This window comes from Salvia miltiorrhiza, chromosome 7 (genome assembly GCF_028751815.1).
Source record: "Salvia miltiorrhiza cultivar Shanhuang (shh) chromosome 7, IMPLAD_Smil_shh, whole genome shotgun sequence".
Lineage (NCBI taxonomy): Eukaryota > Viridiplantae > Streptophyta > Magnoliopsida > Lamiales > Lamiaceae > Salvia > Salvia miltiorrhiza.
This window is the reverse complement of record NC_080393.1, coordinates 25,945,072-25,962,414: the sequence shown is the minus strand read 5'-3', so window position 1 is coordinate 25,962,414 and position 17,343 is coordinate 25,945,072. Positions and strand designations below refer to the sequence as shown.

Genomic DNA, 17,343 nt, shown 5'->3' with positions numbered 1-17,343 from the left:
ACGAGCACGCGCATCGCGCGGGTGAGCGTACTAGTTACAATATAAAAGCACAATTGCATAAAATTACAATATAAAAATACAATAACATTAAACTAATAATACAATAAACTCTAGTAAGATTTAAGATCACCTAATAATGCAAGAAACTCTAGCTAGTAAGGTCCAAGATCACTTCCAAATCCTCCAACGTCACTTCCAGATCCCCAAAATCTTGAAAATTACCCTGAACATATTGAAAGCGTCATCTGAATTTGAATGGTGTTGCCTTTTAAAATAATTTTTGCTTGTTCACTTTTGAAGTATTCCCGTCGAATGGTGTTGCTTTTTATTATCCTATTCTCACGTTTGGAATGCAATAGCTTGCTTTTTTGCTACAATCTTTTGCATTTGTAGTTGCATAATTTGTTCTTTTGTTGTTGATGAGGTCTCCATTAATTTTTTTTCTTTCAATATTTTACATTATTTTTTGCTTCAACGTTAAATTTCCTTTTTCAATTGCATCAAAACACCAGACATATCTTTGCCTTTTTTTTTTCTTTTGTTTGTTGTCATTTTCACACCATTTGGACAATATGACGATCCATAACCACTATCACCACCATCGCTTTAATTGATAGAAAAGAAGACAACCCATCAGGTGAGATAGGAGATTCTGGCAGTGTTTCTAATTGATATGAAGACATTTGTTGTCGTGAGTTTTATGAAAGACAATCAACTTCTCAAAATCTTTCATATTCAACCACACATGTTTGAACTTGAATATTTTCTTATATTTTGAGTCTAGCGCCATCAATTCTTTTGCACGAGTAAACTGCATAATGAATAAAAATGTTAGAATTGGTAAGATAAATAAAAAAAATCAAACTAATTGTATACATAACTCCTTACAATATCATTTTCAGAATAACCACTTTGATTGAAATATTCCATTTGTTGTACACATCCTTTACTCAAAATAACTTCACATGCGAGTTTCAAGTTCTCTTTGATTTCGATCAGACATATTTGGAGAATGTTTTTCCTTGTTGTAAACTTTCATAATACGATTCCAAAAATTTTATTTTTTTTGGCATATTCCCATTTCTGAATCTTGGGATATCTCCATATGCACATGACAAAGATGTTTATCTTTATCAATTGTGTAATTAGATTTCGAAAAGAAGGATTGGAAAATAAAAATATTAACTAAAGACAAATAGACATTTTAATACAAGATGGAAGATTGTTATTGTGTGTGAAACCATGTATACAATAGACCATATATATAAAGGTTGATTTATGGATAAGATAAAAAAAATAAATGGTGTAGATTTAATGAAATCCGATTGGATGGTGGTGATTCAAAGATTTATATTTTGAGATAAGATATGCTTTCTACTTTGACAGAGCTTTTAAAATGCTTTCTACGGATGGATGGCAGAGCACTTAGTATCATTCAATGTACTCAATGGACTAATCAATCAAATCTTTCATACAGTAGGGATTCACAGAGTGAGTAGATGGTGTAAATTTTATGAAATCTAGATAGATGGTGGCAATTCAATATTTAAGATTTTCAGATAAGGTAGCATTGAAGATTTTTTTATAATTATTTTAGAAGTATACGTTTTTCATAATCTATACACTTATTTATTCTCTTTTACTCATAAACTAAAAAAATGAAAAGTTTTTCATAATCTATACAGTTATTTATTCTCTTTTACTCATAAACTAAAAAAATGAAAAATATGAATCATCGTGATGTTGGTACTTTTTTTCTATTTTATTGCACGCTGGTCTTAGAAAAAGATTCTGCTTTTTGAATAAATGTTCTATTTTAGAACTTTATGCAATATGGGTATGATGCAAGGCATCAACTTTGAAGGACAAAGGCATTCAAAAGTAAGAGTTCCACCCTATGAAGTTTCAACTTACATCAATACGGCAGGGAAAAAGACGTAGTTTGCTTAACTGAAAGGTGTAAAATCAATAGAGAAAAGAATAATAATTACAGATATTCTTGATACAAGGCAAAACAGCAATACAGCAAAATAAATCTTTCTGAACATTGGTCACAACTTACAACAGTCTTTCAATGGCAAGCAAAAAAAAATCTATATGTTTAATTGTAGACTGGACTTAAAACCTAGAACTAGTTGGAAGCCTCACCGGCACACCACCAGGCACAGCAGCACGCTTTCGCCTGAAGTAAATGAATGAGCCACTGCTTACGAGCAAACCCAACATTAGGGCCTGCGGAGTCACATTTACAGGCACAAAGCAATACATAAGCAAGAACTTGATTAATCAAAATATACAATCTAAGTTGACAGGGGTTATTTATGCAAGGAGAATAACTTCTAGGCCAAAACAAGGCCAATGCGCAGCCCCAAACTCATTTTTAGAACCAAAAGTTTCAAGTTCTTTCTCCATCAAAAGTTATCATTGCTACAAAAATAAGTTTACGCTTTTTTTTTTTTTGCAAAAGTTCCAACTTCATTATTATGATGTTATAAGTGAATTCTCTACAGCTTGTACAAGAACAGATATGTATAGAAAGCGTAAAGAAGGGTAAGCTTACCTCAAAACCTAAAACCGACAATTTTTCTTCGTTTACAGCAGGTATACAGCTCCTATAAGTGACATAAGAACGTGGTCCAGATTTGGATGAATCACCAAGTAATCTTCTTTGCCTAGTTGAAGATATATTTAGGTCCCCATCGTGCTGATTATCGCCCAACTCTGTGAACTCAAGAGTAGATCTTTTCTTATGTCCTTTTGTACTTTTTGAGTCTTTGGACCCAGATCCAGAGGGTACACATTTCAGACGAATGCGATATCCGGTTTCGCCGCAACGATATTTTTCATCATTCTAAGAAGCAGTAAGAAAGGTATCAATCAGGGTGTCAACTCTTAAGAATTCAAAACATTCATCATTATGAAAAAAATTGCATAACAGATTACATATTATTATGACATTTTAGCATATCATCCCAAATAAGTTGTGTTCCAAAACCTCAATTAGCTAGCATTCTTAAATATAACAGATACATAATCATAACATGGAAATGGTGTCATTGCCCAGTTACTGAAAAGAAAGAGTCAGGGATTTTGATCTCCTGAAGCTCGTTCTATACCTAGCACTAAATTTTATCGAACTCCACAGAGTACTTATGGTTTGAATTTAGGGGCGAACAACAAAAAACTCATTCCATCAAAGACATTAAGATAAAGTGATGGTATATGTTTAGCTCATAGGGAAAGGCAAACTGAATCCTGTGACTGTCAAGATATAAAACAGCAAGAGAACTAACAGACTGCTTTTACAAGAAGAACTACAACAAGAGTCTACTCGTCAGCTAACTAGGCTTGCTGCACTAGGTCATCATCAATAGTGTAAGACTACATATAACAGTATCCTGAGCTGCTGGACTCCTTTGCTATTATATATAGTCTTAATTAACATGATTCCAAATAGCATCCATCCAATGAAGTTACATCTACAAGCTTAACAAAAAGGAAAATGTACACAAACTAAGCTTCCATCTCCAGTTCAGCAAGTAACCAAAATAATGTGATCAATTTGAACTTACACCCTAATTTCTGCACTGAATTTCCAATATATCGATCATCAAAAAAGAAATAAAGACAAGCAAAACCAATACTAGCATGATTCTCAGAGAGAGAGAGAGAGAGAGACCTTTTCAGCGCGAAGGCATGGTATGCAAGGGCCCGAAGGAGAGCAATCAAAGGTGACATTTCCACCAATTGGTGTCTCCTTAATACTCATCAGGGTTCTCCCTTTTATTGATATTGATTCTCTGTAAATTTTAGCAATTTATGAATTAAGAAGAAATCAAGTCTCGCATACAAATTCGAATTGCGACTCCTCAAAAGTCCAAATTTTACATACAGAGAACAAGCAGAAAAAAGAGGAAACAAGTGATGGAGACCTACAAATTGTAAGCAAGCGTAAGATTCCCGAAGAGAAATGAAGATAGCAAGAAGAAAAGAGGAATTAGCAATTGCGGTTTGGCGGAGTAGAGCATTTTCGCCTGTGTATTGTCTTCGCCTCTTCTGTTGAAATCTTGGGGCTTCGTAGATCTCTCTTACCAATTATGATATATTATATAATCGCCCCAACTATTTTCACTTATTCTACTTTTGACCCCTAGTGTTTGCTAAATGCTAATCGCATCATGGTCTTCGATTATTATAGTACGGATCCACGATTTTGTTAAAAGAGGACTGAATTTATTAAGAGTAAAATTTTGAAGTAGCCAAAATGAAGCATAAAACACAATTTATGGCCACACATTGAAAAAACACAAATTTTGGCCATTTTTATAGCTTTGGGACGTTTTTGCCCTTAATTGGGCGGACTGGGTAGGGTCAGGAGCGCGGGTCGCGTGCCGGGTAGGATCAGGCACGCGGGTCGGGTTAGGCACTTATGGCACTATTAGTGCCATAAGTGCCAACGAAATTTTTTTTTTACTCCCCCTGCCCTGTCTACCCCCCAGACCCCCGACCCCACCCACCCCCCCAAGCCAAAAAATTTTACTTTATTATTTTATTTTATGGCACTTATGGCACTAATAGTGCCATAAGTGCCAACGAAATTTTTTTTTACTCCCCCTGCCCTGTCTACCCCCAGACCCCCGACCCCACCCACCCCCAAGCCAAAAAAATTTACTTTATTATTTTATTTTATGGCACTTATGGCACTATTTAGTGCCATAAGTGCCAACGAAAATCCAAAATAAAATAAAGTAAAATGGTCTTTTTAGCACTTATGGCACTAATAGTGCCATAAGTGTCAAACATGCAGAACAAATATAGAAACAACAGCATCATCTAAACCCTAAATGGATAATCTAAACCCTAAATGGAACATCTAAACCCTAAATGGATAATCTAAACCCTAAATGGAATATCTAAACCCTAGGAGAAGTGTTTAAAAAGTTCCTTTTGGCTTGGGGGTGGGTGGGGGGGTGGGGGGGTAGGGTCGGGGGTCAGGGGGTAGGCAGGGCAGTGGGAGTAAAAAAAAAATTATTGGCTTGGGGTGGGTGGTGGGGGGGTGGGTGGGTGGGGTTGGGGGTCTGGGGGGTAGACAAGGCAGGGGAAGTAAAAAAAAAAAAAAATTGCTTGGGGGTGGGTGGTGGGGGGGGTGGGTGGGGTCGGGGGTCTGGGGGTAGACAAGGCAGGGGGAGTAAAAAAAAAAAATTTGGCTTGGGGGTGGGTGGGTGGGTGGGGTCGGGGGTCTGGGGGGTAGACAAGGCGGGGGAAGTAAAAAAAAAAAAAAAAAAAATTGGCTTGGGGGTGGGTGGGGTCGGGGGTCTGGGGTCTGGGGGATAGACAAGGCAAGGGAAGTAAAAAATTTTTTTTTTTTTTTGGCTTGGGGGTGGGTGGGGTCGGGGGTCTGGGGGGGGAGACAAGCAGGGGAAGTAAATTTTTTTTTTTTTTGGCTTGGGGTGGGTGGTGGGGGGGGGTGGGTGGGGTTGGGGGTCTGGGGGGTAGACAAGGCATGGGTTAATCCCTAAATCTGGATCCTGGTCAAATGAAGTTGTTGGATCTATTGGGTTAAAGGGTAAATTAGGTAGAGCACATAAAAGATGGCCAAATATTGATATTTTAAATTTTGTGGACAAAATTTAAGTTTCAATCACCAATAGGGCCATCCGGCCCTATTGTTTCATTTATTAAAGTCTCATGTTCAAATATAGGAGTATTACAAGCTAATTTTTTTAGCAGTTTGTACAGTGGATTTTTGTGTAATAAATAATTGTTATCTTATAATCGATTTAACAACAGCTACATTAAAAGTAAAGAAATACTTCATCCGTCTGTCAAAAGTATGACACAATTACTATATTTAGCGTACGCAAAAATTATTCCACTTTTCTTTTAAAGCCATGGTCCCATCATCCACCTTTATATTTTATCCTTATAAACATTTTTTATTTACAAAAAAAACTCACCCCAAATTCAATCTCAACCACACATTTCATAAAGTGGTGAGACCCTTTCTCCAATACATCAACATCATCACCAATTTTATTAAATCTCGTGCCCAGCCAAAGTGTCATTCTTTTGGCGGACGGAGAGAGTAGCTATTTTTATGTGTTTTTTCAAAGGGTTAATTGCATATAATATCACGAACTTTGCTTGAAATTCATTTTCCCCACGATCTTTAAAAATTCCATTTTTTTATCAAATACTTTGACATTTGTTCAATTTTCCCACGAATTTTTTTCACCCTCAAATCGGAATCGACGTGGCGCTGATGTGACTCGCCGGCACACGCTATTCCGATAAATTAAACGATGCGTTTCGGTTTAAATATTACAACCCTCGTTTCAGCAATCAGCTCCACCAATGGGCGAAGCACTGGTGCCAACAATCGGCACACTGGTTTGAAAGACTGAAAACACGAAGCAATCGGCGCCACTGGTTTGAAAGACCTCGTCACGAAGACTTCCACACTGGTCTGGAGATGAACCCTTTGACAGAGGTGGTGGAAAATAAAACAATCATTTTTTTCTAGCGCCAAAAGCAATCTTTGATTTCCTTTTGCCCGATAACAATGAGAAATTAAAAAAAAATAGGGCTTTTTTATTATGATTTAATATTATATGTGTAATTTAAAATTCATATATATTTCACGTCAGTATTACGTGTAAAATTAAATTCACGTCACTGATATGTCATTTTTTCGGTCATCGAAAAAAAAATCGTGGAGAAATGTCAAAGTATTTGATAAAAAATATAATTTTCAAAGATTGTGGGGAAAATAAATTTCGGGTAAAGTTCGTGATATTATATGCAATTAACCCTTTTTCAAAAATTGTTCCAACTTTCACAAAACTATACTAGTATTAATTTTTATTATTAATATAGTTCATAATTTTATTTAAACTAAAAATTTGATTCAAATTTAACACTGGAAATTAATTAAAAAAGGAAATGAGTTTAACAAACTAATATTGTTGGGAACTTAATGAAATATCTCAATCCTTGTTTTGATGATACTAAAATCCTTAGGTTTTTCTTGTAATAGATTAGAACTGTCCGAACTTAAGTGTTAGAGTTCTTTTCTAGTTGGGTTAGTGTTCTGAAGACTGAAGACCAAAGTCCGGAGGATTGAAGACTGAAGACTGAAGTTGCCGACTGATGTAACGAATTAAGGCAGAGTCAAATACTGACATTTGACTGAACAGTCCAAGAATCAGTTACGATTGATTACTTAATGCGGGCCACGTGGATTCAGCGGACTGATACTAATGTCAAGTATCAGTTAAACATTTTTCCTCGGATTGAACCCCCAAAGTTAAAAGGAAGCCACGCACTCCCAGAGTACAATCGCATTAAATGCAGAGATCTCAATGATCGTCCTTTCTCTGCAGAGCCTTCCTTTTTGGTGATTACCTTTTCAGAGATGTCCTATCTCCTGCTCCTTAGTAGCCGTTCTCACCAAACAAGGAGCCTCGAAGATTGAAGCCTCAGCAAAGTTCAAATCTATCTCCAATGGATGAATTCTTGAAGACCATTTCAGCCAACGGATCCATTCAAGACCTCTCCTATAAATAGAGCTCGATGTTCACTTCAATCTTCACCGATTCAACTACACAAGCTGAAACGCTGCCGAATTTGTCACTCGACAATTCAAAGCCATTCCAAAGTTTGAATCGAAGAAGAAAATTACAAAGCCAAAAATCAGTCACTGCTGATTACATACATTCTCTTAGAACTTAGGAAAATAATGTATATCCAAAGCCTAGGTATAACTGATTACAGAGAACTGGTTCTTCGTAATCTAGTTGGCAAGTTTTCGAACCTCTATTCAACCGACCGAATTGAGAGTTTGATCCGAGAGGATTTCAAACCAGTGCTCTGACTCCGTGAGATCTTAGTCTTTACGGAAAGGCATAGTTTTGTCTCAGTGAAGCTAAGAATGAGAAATTCAATCCAGTGTGTTGGTACTGAAGATTGGATCTTCGGTTGTTTAGGTTTGTTGTGCACCCGTAAGCACAAGCCCAATGAAGTTGTCTGTGTGATCAACTGACCGTGGATGTAGGAAGTATTTTTCGAACCACGTAAAAATCCCCTTGTTGTTTATTGCTTTCAGTATTTACTTTTCTTATCTGTGCACAAACCTTTTAATTACTGAAACTGATTAACAGCAAAGTGAAACATAAATCTTGACAACTTGTTTAAATCACAAAGGCTATTTGGAAAGAAAAGTTTTCCGCTGCCAGTGTTATTAGTCTAACTGATAAATCTTCGGATAGTCAGTAAGATTCATAACACTCTTCTGTTTTACAAACTCGACTGAAGCCTAAAGTGTATCAGTTAAAGTCTTTGACTTAACTGATAACTCTTTACTGAAGAGTATTCAGTATCAGTCGTCAACCTAAGTGCGTATTTGGGCTCAAAGTGGTGCCATACTCTGCTGCCTTGTCAGCGTTGACAAGACCGTCAGCGCTGTCGTTCCATAGTCAAAGCTGAAATCCATAGCAAAGTAGATTTTCAGAGTCAGAACTCAACATCGCCAGAGCTGACCAAGGTAGCCAGAGTTGACCAAGGTGCCAAAGCTGACAATCCATATCCAGAGCTCACCGCATCCAGAGCTGATCATAGCCAGAGTTCACCGCATCCAGAGCTGATTATAGCCAGAGCTGACCATTCAGCTAGAGTAGATTTTCAATGACAGAGCTGAGTTCCAGGGCTGACCAAGCATCTCCAGAGCAGGCTATATCTCCATAGCAGAGTACATATCCAGAGCAGACTACATATTCAGAGCAGACTACAATTCTACAGAGCTGAATATTCTAGAACTGACTTCGTGTCCAGAGCTGACAGTTTTCAGCGCCGGCAATCACGCGCAAGGCTGCCAGCACTGCTCCAGAGCTGGCAAACACTCGCCAGCGCTGCTATTACTTGCTGATCACTCTTTCCAATCCTGAACTTTCCTTTGTTGTCACGACACTTGTTAGGTCCGGAGGGTCTCGAATAGGTGTATGGAGGGGGGGGGAATACACCTATAGGCTATTTTTGAAATCTCAACACAGAGATCAAAACAAAACTATTAACACAAACTCAGACACCTGTTAACTGAAAGGAGTTTTGACCAAAACAGGGTTAATGACTGATACTGAATACTCTTCAGTAAGGAGTTATCAGTTAAGTTAGAATAACTTACTGATGCACATAAAGCTTCAGTCGAGTTTGATAAACAGAGATGTTATAAATCTTACTGACTATCAGAGGATAGATCAGTCAGACTGATAACACACGCAGCGAAAAACTTTTGTTTCGCAATAGCCTTTTGGGTTGAGCACGTTGTTAGTCTTAAGTTTTAAGTTTCTCTTTGCAATTAATCAGTTTTCAGTTGAGGAAAGAAAGAGCACAAGTAAGAAAGTAAATACTGAAAACTGTAAAAGACACAGAGATTTTTACGTGGTTCGGAAAACACTTCCTACATCCACGGTCGGTTGATCAAACCAACAACTTCACTCTGCAAGTGCTTACGGGTGCACTGCAAACCAATGCACGTGCTTACGGGTGCACAACAAACCGAAACGTGTGCTTGCGGGTGCACACAATCGAAACAACTGAAGATCCAATCTTCAGTACCAACACACCTTGTTGGATTTCTCACTCCTAGCACAAACTGGTACTAGGATTTCACGGAGACAGAGTACCTTACTGAACTCCTTTACAACTCAAACACTCAATTCTCTCGGTTGAAGGGAGGTTTGAAAACTTGTCAACTAAACTTCAAAGAACAAGTTCTTTGGAGTTAGTTTGACCTAGGCTTTGAATAAACAAGGTTTGCCTAAGGTCTAAGAGAATTTATGTAATCAGCAGTGACTGATTTTTGGCTTTAGGATTCTCTTCTTCGATTCAAACTTTGGAGAGGCTGGGCTTTGGCTGAGAAACAATTTTGGTAGAGTTTCTGCTTATGTTGTTGAATCGGTGAAGATTGAAGTGATCATCGAGCACTATTTATAGGAGAAGTCTTGAATAGATCCGTTGGCGGAGAAGGTCTTCAAGATTTCTTCCGTTAGAGAGTAATTTGAACTTGAGATGAGGCTTCAATCTTCAAAGTTCCTTGTTTGGTGAAAATGGTCATCTTGAAGAGCAGGAGATGCGACATCTCTGAAAAGGTAATCACCAAAGAGGAGTGTCCTCTGCAGAGAAAGGACGATCATGAGATCTCTGCATTTAATGCGGTTGTACTTCTGGAGTATGTGGCTTCCTTTGAACATTGGAGGTTCAGTCTGAGGAAGAATGTTCAACTGATACTTGACTTAAGTATCAGTCTGTTGATTCCACGTGAAACGCATTAAGTAATCAGTCCAAAACTGTTTCTTCGACTGATACTTCAGTCGGCATCTTCAGTTTTCAGTCTTCAGTCATTCGTTCTTCAGTCTTCAGAACAGCAAGCTAAACTAGAAAAAGAACTCTAACACTTGAGTTCGAGCAGTTCTAGTATATTACAAAAGAAACCTATTGCTTTTGTATCATCAAAACAAGGATTAGGATATTTCATTAAGTTCCCAACAACTCTATCTCTTAAGCCCAGTTTGGCTGGGCCGTTCTTGATGGTTTTTAGGGTTGATGAAAGGTAGTCTATATAAAGGGCTGAACGTTCAACATGAGAATTATCCTTCATCCTTATCTTCCACCTTAGGCATCAAAATACTTTACGGTTTTTATAGTTTTCATAGTTCTTTAGTTTTCATAGTTTTCGTTCTAAGTTAGTTTTCAATTCTGTTTTTGATTTAGTTCTCCGTTTCGAGTTGGAATCAAGTGACAGTGATTCGCTTCTCGCGATGATTTCGATATTTATTATTTACGTTAATCTTTGCTCCTACTTGAATTATGTTTTGCTTTCAATTATGCAATTTCGTTTATGTCAATTTAGATTAGAAGCTTTTAATTACAGTTGTTTAAATTCTTAGCGCTTAAGTATTTAAATTCGAGTAGCTTTTACTTTACCGTTTAATTCTGCCTAGGGTTAGTAATTTATTTATGCTTAAATATTTGTGTTTTGCCTAGTTAATTCCGAGTTTAATTTCATGTTAAGTTTGATTTACAAGTGTTAGTTTAATTTTACAGTTTTCAACAACAACCTTTACTGCTTTCGTTGTGATATAATTAGAAGCTCTGTAAAATCTTCCTTGAGAGACGACTTGGGTCAACTTATCATTCTAGGATGTTCTTGTTCTATTGCAATTCAATCTATAGGTGTTTTAGGTTGAGTCACTCATTATTTTGATCAACCTCCATGCTTGTTTGGCTAGCATAGCTTGGTTAAATAAACCAATATCATAGAAGCTAAGTCCACCTTTCTCTTTGAACTGACGTAACTTTTTCCAACTTCGTCAATATATTCTTCTTTTATCCAATTTTTGCCCCCAAAAGAGACTCACAACCAGGCTATTCAATTGTCGGCACACCTGATCAGGAATAGTAAAGCAGCTCATAATGTAACATGAGATAGATTGTAAGACAGATATAATCAACGCCATCTTTCTAGCTCCCGAGAGACAACGCCTTTTTTCTGAGTTCAAACAAAGCATCTGGAAAACCTCAATCTTGGATTGGCCCACTGCACTCAGAATGCCTAAATATTTTCATGATGAGAACCACGTGAGACACCAATTTGGGTAGTCAGATGTGCCTTCGTTTCCTTCGGAACCCCACCCCCACAATTAAAAGTAACATTCCCTCCGTCCCAATTCAACAAGCCATATATTCTTATTTGGACGTTCTATTTCAATAGGCCGCTTCCTGAAATGAAAAATTAATACATAACAAACAACAACACATAACTTATTATTTACTCCAAATGTCATTGTAGCTCATACATAATTATCTCTCATTTCACTTGAAAAATAGTAATATTTTCATTTTTCTCTCATACTTCTATGACAAATATAACCTCAAAATTTTTATTTTCTCTCTCATATTTTATTATAACCTATTCGTTTATTAACATTTGTGCCTAGACTCTATGGCCTATTGAATTGAGACGGAGGGAGTGCAAGACTTTTCAAGGCTAACCATTTTACCAGACACCATCCCAGGAAAGTACGATATACTTAATTGTCTCAATTTCGTTGTTCCCAGCTCGTCTAAAAATAATGCAATCATTAGCAAACATGAGATGGCTGACACGTGGAGCAGTTCTACAAAGCCTCGCTCCATGAATGAGCTGGCGAGTTTCCGCTCTCCTGAGTAAACCTGATAGAGCCCCAACACAAATATATGTATATATATATATAGGGAGAGGTTCAGGAAAGAACCATAAATAAAAAAAGAACGGAGAACCATTTTCAGCCATTCGATCATTAAGATCTACGGTGGATACATCATCTTGTTGGATGAATGCAGATCCTGGGTTCGAATCCTGAAGGGAGCAATTTTTTTTATTTTTTTGAGTGCATTAATTTTAACAGCGAATGCATTAATTTTTACAGTGAATGCATTAGATTTGATGGTTCTCCCGTTCTCACAAATAATGTAGTTCTCTCTAGAACCACACCCTATATATATATACATATATATATGGGTGGTTATTCAATAAACCACCCTTATTTTAAGAATTACGAACCAGCAAAAATGTATGAATTTTATATATAACACGTATGAATTCACTGTATAAAGGTATGAATTGCGAAAAATAAATTTTTGATATCTTTGGGATTCGAACTCATGACCATGAATTCATCTAAGGGCTTAAAATGGCTCATATTTTATATTTTAAGAAGCGTTCTTATTTTAGCCTTCCCCTATAGACATTGATGAATAATGATATTAAAAAAATTGATAAAATTTTCGCTCCCTCCAGGATTCGAACCCTGGTAAAAATTTTCGCCATCTAGGTAAATATCAGCCATAGGATACATGAAATCAACACCCACAAATCAATCTAAGATCTCACCACATATAGAGGATTTCATTGGAGCGCTCTCCTATATATATATATATATATATGGAGAGGTTCAAGAAAGAACCATAAATAAAAGAAGACCGGAGAACCATTTTCAGCCATTGGATCATCAAGATCTACGGTGGATGCATCATCTTGTTGGATGAATGCAGATCCTGGGTTCGAATCCTGAAGGGAGCATTTTTTTTTTATTTTTTTAGTGCATTAATTTTAACAGCGAATGCATTAATTTTTACAGTGGATGCATTAGATTTGATGGTTCTTCCGTTCTCACAAATAATGTAGTTCTCTCTAGAACCACACCCTATATATATATATATATATATATATATATATATATATATATATGGTATAGAGGATCGCCTTGTGGGAGACCACGACTTGGCTTGAAAAAAATGCCCTGAAAAGCCATTAACAAGTCCTTGAAAGGAAACAGACGAGACACCTCATAATCAAGTTAACAATTTTATCATGAAAGCCCAACAGTCTTATCATAACTTCCAAAAATCTCCACTCAACTCTATCATAGGCTTTCACCATATCTAGTTTTAAAGTAAACACATTTTCCGCCTTGGCCTTATTCATTTTTCGTCACATGAAAATTTTCAAACATAAGTAAAGCATTATCGGTAATATGCCTACACGGGACAAAAGCAGACTAATTTTCATCAATGATACCAAGGAGGACACTTTTAGGCGGTTAGTTATGACATTGGAAATAATTTTGTAGATCACATTACAGAGACTAATGGGGAGATAGTCAGAAGGAAACTTTCAGTTTTTCTTTTTAGGAATTAGACAGAGGAACATGGTATTTAAAGCACTAGCCTTCTCACCCCCATTAAGGACTCAAAAAATGACATAAATGCGATAATATTTTAAGAAAGACCAACAAGAAGTAAAAAAGATAATTGGCATATCATCGGGCCCCGGGGCCTTGAGAGGGTGCATCTGTATGAGAGCTTCAATAATCTCTGCCGCGGTGTATGATTCTATAAGAGTTATGGAAATATCTACAGTCACCATAAGTTCGATAGCTTGGAGGACATCCACGGGCTCATGGGTATGACTATGCGAAAACAACTCAACAAATTAGCTACGAAACACCTCATCCATCTCTTAATTTTTCTTAGTAAAACTCTCAACAAAATAGCAACGAAACACCTCATCCATCTCTTAATTTTTCTTAGTAAACCTCTCATCATTGCAAACCTCCTTAATATTATTACGTTTTCTCCTTCCTTCGGCAACCCAATGGAAAAAAAACTCGTATTTATGTCCCCAGCGTCCAACCAATCAGCCCTTAAACTTGAACGTTGTTTCCACATAATTTCTTCTTTAGTTAGAAGGTCATCCATCTCTCAATATTCTTTTGCTCCACAGTTGTAAGAGCATTGCACCTCGGGTTTATGTAGCTCAACAATTCTATCTCACAACTTTTTGCTTTTTTATTTATATGCCCAAACTCAGTTGGTTCCCATACATTGAGGGCTTTTCCCACGTCATCAAACTTACTCTTCGCATAAAAGGAATCCCTCAAGGGGCTGCCATGATCCCTAATACTCTCACATACTGTCCTACAATGTCCATCCTTAAGCCACATGGATTCAAAATTAAAAGATCGTTTTGTTTGTAGTTTATACTCCTTCCGTTCCATTTTAATAGGCTAGTTTTTCTTTTTTGGGATCCCATTAGAATAGGCTCATTTTTCATTTTGAGTAAAAAAAATGTAATTAATTGGTGTGGACCACACCACTTTTCTCCTAAAAAGTAAGTTTATTAATTTCCGTGCCCAAAAGAAATGAGTCTATTAAAGTGGGACGGATGAAATACTTCATAGCTAGGATATGAATCGATTTCACAAACTTTATCCAGTCTCTACAAAATATGAGACGCCCCCCAACTTGCTTGTTACTCCACGTGAATGGATCCCTAGAAAAACCAAGATCCACCGGCCCGCAAAAATTCAACACCTCTCGAAATGCCTCTAGGCGGCTATCTGCAGCTATAGAGTTACCGCCAACTTTCTCGTAATCATATATATAGCGTCTCATTAAAGTCGCCACCACATATCCATCAAGCACCACACAAAGGAAGAAGGTTTTTCATATCCCACGTTAAAACATGCTCTTTTAAGTGACACATTTAGTGAAATATTAAGTGTTTCATGAGAGGTCTAAACACATAGATGTGATGTAGTTTGTGATAGATATTGTTGAGAAATGAGAAGCGAAGGTTTCAAAGATTTCAACTATGAAGAACGCAGCTGATATGTTAACCAAAGCTTTGCCAACATCAAAATTTAGGTATTGTCTTGAGTTGATCAGTTTAAAATTGAGTTGAGTAAAAATATATGGGGTCCTGTAATTGGACTAAGAGACAAAAGTCTGAACAAAAGAAGCTATACAATCAAGGTGGAGATTGTTGATGGTTAATTGCATGTTTCATGGTTAAAGAGATATATATGAGACTTCATCAGCATGGGTTGCGATAGTCAATTGCAGAGTCAACTTCAACTTACAGGCACACTAGTGCTAAAACAGATCAGCTTAGCTGATGGATCAGCCTAGCTGATAGTTCAGTTCAGTTGAACATTTCAGCTGACAGCATTGCGGGAAAGACTTATGTGGTAGTTATTTTCTTATTTTACCGTTGGGCTATGCGAATATATCTTGCTTTGTATCTTGTCTAGATTTATTCCTCCAGTGTATATATTAGAGAGAATTGAATAGAATGAAAGAGAGAGTAGAAACCATTGATTCATGGTGTTAGAATAGTTGTGTTCATTATTGCATATTGTAATCTTCTGTGGTAAATATTCATCATTGTTGATTGATAGTGAAATTTAGTTGACCTGCCTGTGATGTAGATTCATTATGAACCGAACCACATAAATTTTTGTGTCTTTATGTAGAAATTTATATTTTCATTCGGGCAATTGCAATCCAATTTGTTATTGATCATTACCATTTTTTTATATAAAAATACATAAAAATTGATATATGCCAAACAAGTTAGAGCATAGGTGATATTTTCCTTTTTCCAAATTATGAACCACACATTCCAATCTCTTGCTTTGAAGCAATATCTGTCAGAACCGGGTACACGATCGAGATATTACAAAATATTTATTTTGAGAAATTACAACTCAAAATAATTGAAATATTACAAAGTAAATAATTTGAGAAATTACAACTCAAATAATTTGATACAACTGAAATATACTGTATAAATAAATTATACGTATAAACAAAATCGAGTCGAGATGAATCTCTTCCCGCAAGAAGATTATCGCCCCGGTAGTGCTCTTCGGTTTGGCGTATCTTCCCCAAAGGTAAAACGACTACGTCTCGGCGGATGTAGCACCACAATCCGGCGAGCTCCGGCGAACTGAATAAGGATCGAAAACTGAGCTAGAGGTGGAATGCAGAATGCAGACTATTTTGTGAGTTGTGAGTTGTGAGTTTTCAGAGTGAATTCTAAAGCTCACCACACACCCATATTTATAGGTGTTAAACCGAGTGTGAACGGATCGGCAGTCAACTCCGGCGGCTGCGGTAGGTGGCCGCAATCGTTGAACGCAGAAGTTGAAACAGTCAATTCCGGCGGCTGCGGTAGGTGGCCGCAATCGTTGAACGCAGAAGTTGAAACTGATTTTCCCTCTTCAACATCCAAACTTTGACATACAATATCTCACTCACCGGAAATCGGTTTTGAGACTTCAAGTATATCACGTTGATCTACTCGAGATGTAGATTAACATCCAATTATTATTTTAATTAAATAATAAATATTTAATTAAATAATAATTTTCAGATTTGGCATAAAATCATATTTCCAACAATCCCCCACATGAGTGAGAAATCAGTATGCGTATGTATGCAGACATTTAGCTCAGTCTTCTTAAGAAACAACATTGCTTTTGGAAAGGTAGCTTGTGGCTTTGAACCTGCCATAGTCAATATTATCGAGTATACCGGCGGCCTAGTGGATTGTGTTCCTTGAACTAGTCCTCCTCGGTGTATACTTAGTCAACAATATTGACACAATATTGCTTCAATCCTTATTCGTTCTCACGTTTGTGTCCATTACAGGCTTTGGAACACCTCTTTGGATTCATAAGTGTTTCAATCGAAGCGGCCCCACTTCACACTTACATAGGTGACTCTTAACTCAAGTATCCTGCTATACTTGTCCTCTTCGAGGAGTTCTAGAGTCATTAAAAGTCAAAGACTTAACCTCACCACGTGCAGGTTTCCGAACACTCACTGTTCTACAAGGAATAGGCAATTCGAGTGTTCAACACACGGATTTTCATAACTTAGTTGTCCCATTGAACCAAGTTCTTGGGATCCTCCAGTCATCATGGTTGGGTTGCCACTATGATTATCCTTAATTTGTGGACT

The 17,343-nt window shown here is 37.0% G+C and overlaps 1 protein-coding gene across 3 annotated transcripts; it reads right to left on the bottom strand.

Moving 5' to 3' along the window:
* Positions 1–1,941: 1,941 nt before the first annotated feature.
* Positions 1,942–4,207, bottom strand: LOC130993733 (uncharacterized). 3 transcript variants are annotated; one of them, XM_057918774.1, is made up of 4 exons: positions 3,937–4,207; positions 3,680–3,800; positions 2,561–2,851; positions 1,942–2,232 (listed from the first exon to the last, which is right to left on the bottom strand). In XM_057918774.1, exons 1-4 carry the CDS (start codon positions 4,026–4,028, stop codon positions 2,119–2,121), a joined length of 618 nt encoding a protein of 205 aa, XP_057774757.1. In that variant the 5' UTR covers positions 4,029–4,207; the 3' UTR covers positions 1,942–2,118. The 3 variants fall into 3 exon arrangements, with proteins under 3 accessions (XP_057774757.1, XP_057774758.1, XP_057774756.1); XM_057918775.1 differs by having other exon boundaries at positions 1,942–2,203; positions 3,937–4,091; XM_057918773.1 differs by having other exon boundaries at positions 1,942–2,851; positions 3,937–4,091.
* Positions 4,208–17,343: the final 13,136 nt, after the last annotated feature.

What these genes read in the sequence shown, in the direction of transcription:
- LOC130993733 (XM_057918773.1), bottom strand. Translation starts at nt 4,028, where the DNA reads ATGCTCTACTCCGCCAAACCGCAATTGCTAATTCCTCTTTTCTTCTTG. An exon ending in CTTACGCTTGCTTACAATTT is followed by an intron (nt 3,801 to 3,936) that starts GTAGGTCTCCAT and finishes TAAAATTTACAG; the next exon opens with AGAATCAATATCAATAAAAG. An exon ending in CATGCCTTCGCGCTGAAAAG is followed by an intron (nt 2,852 to 3,679) that starts GTCTCTCTCTCT and finishes ACTGCTTCTTAG; the next exon opens with AATGATGAAAAATATCGTTG.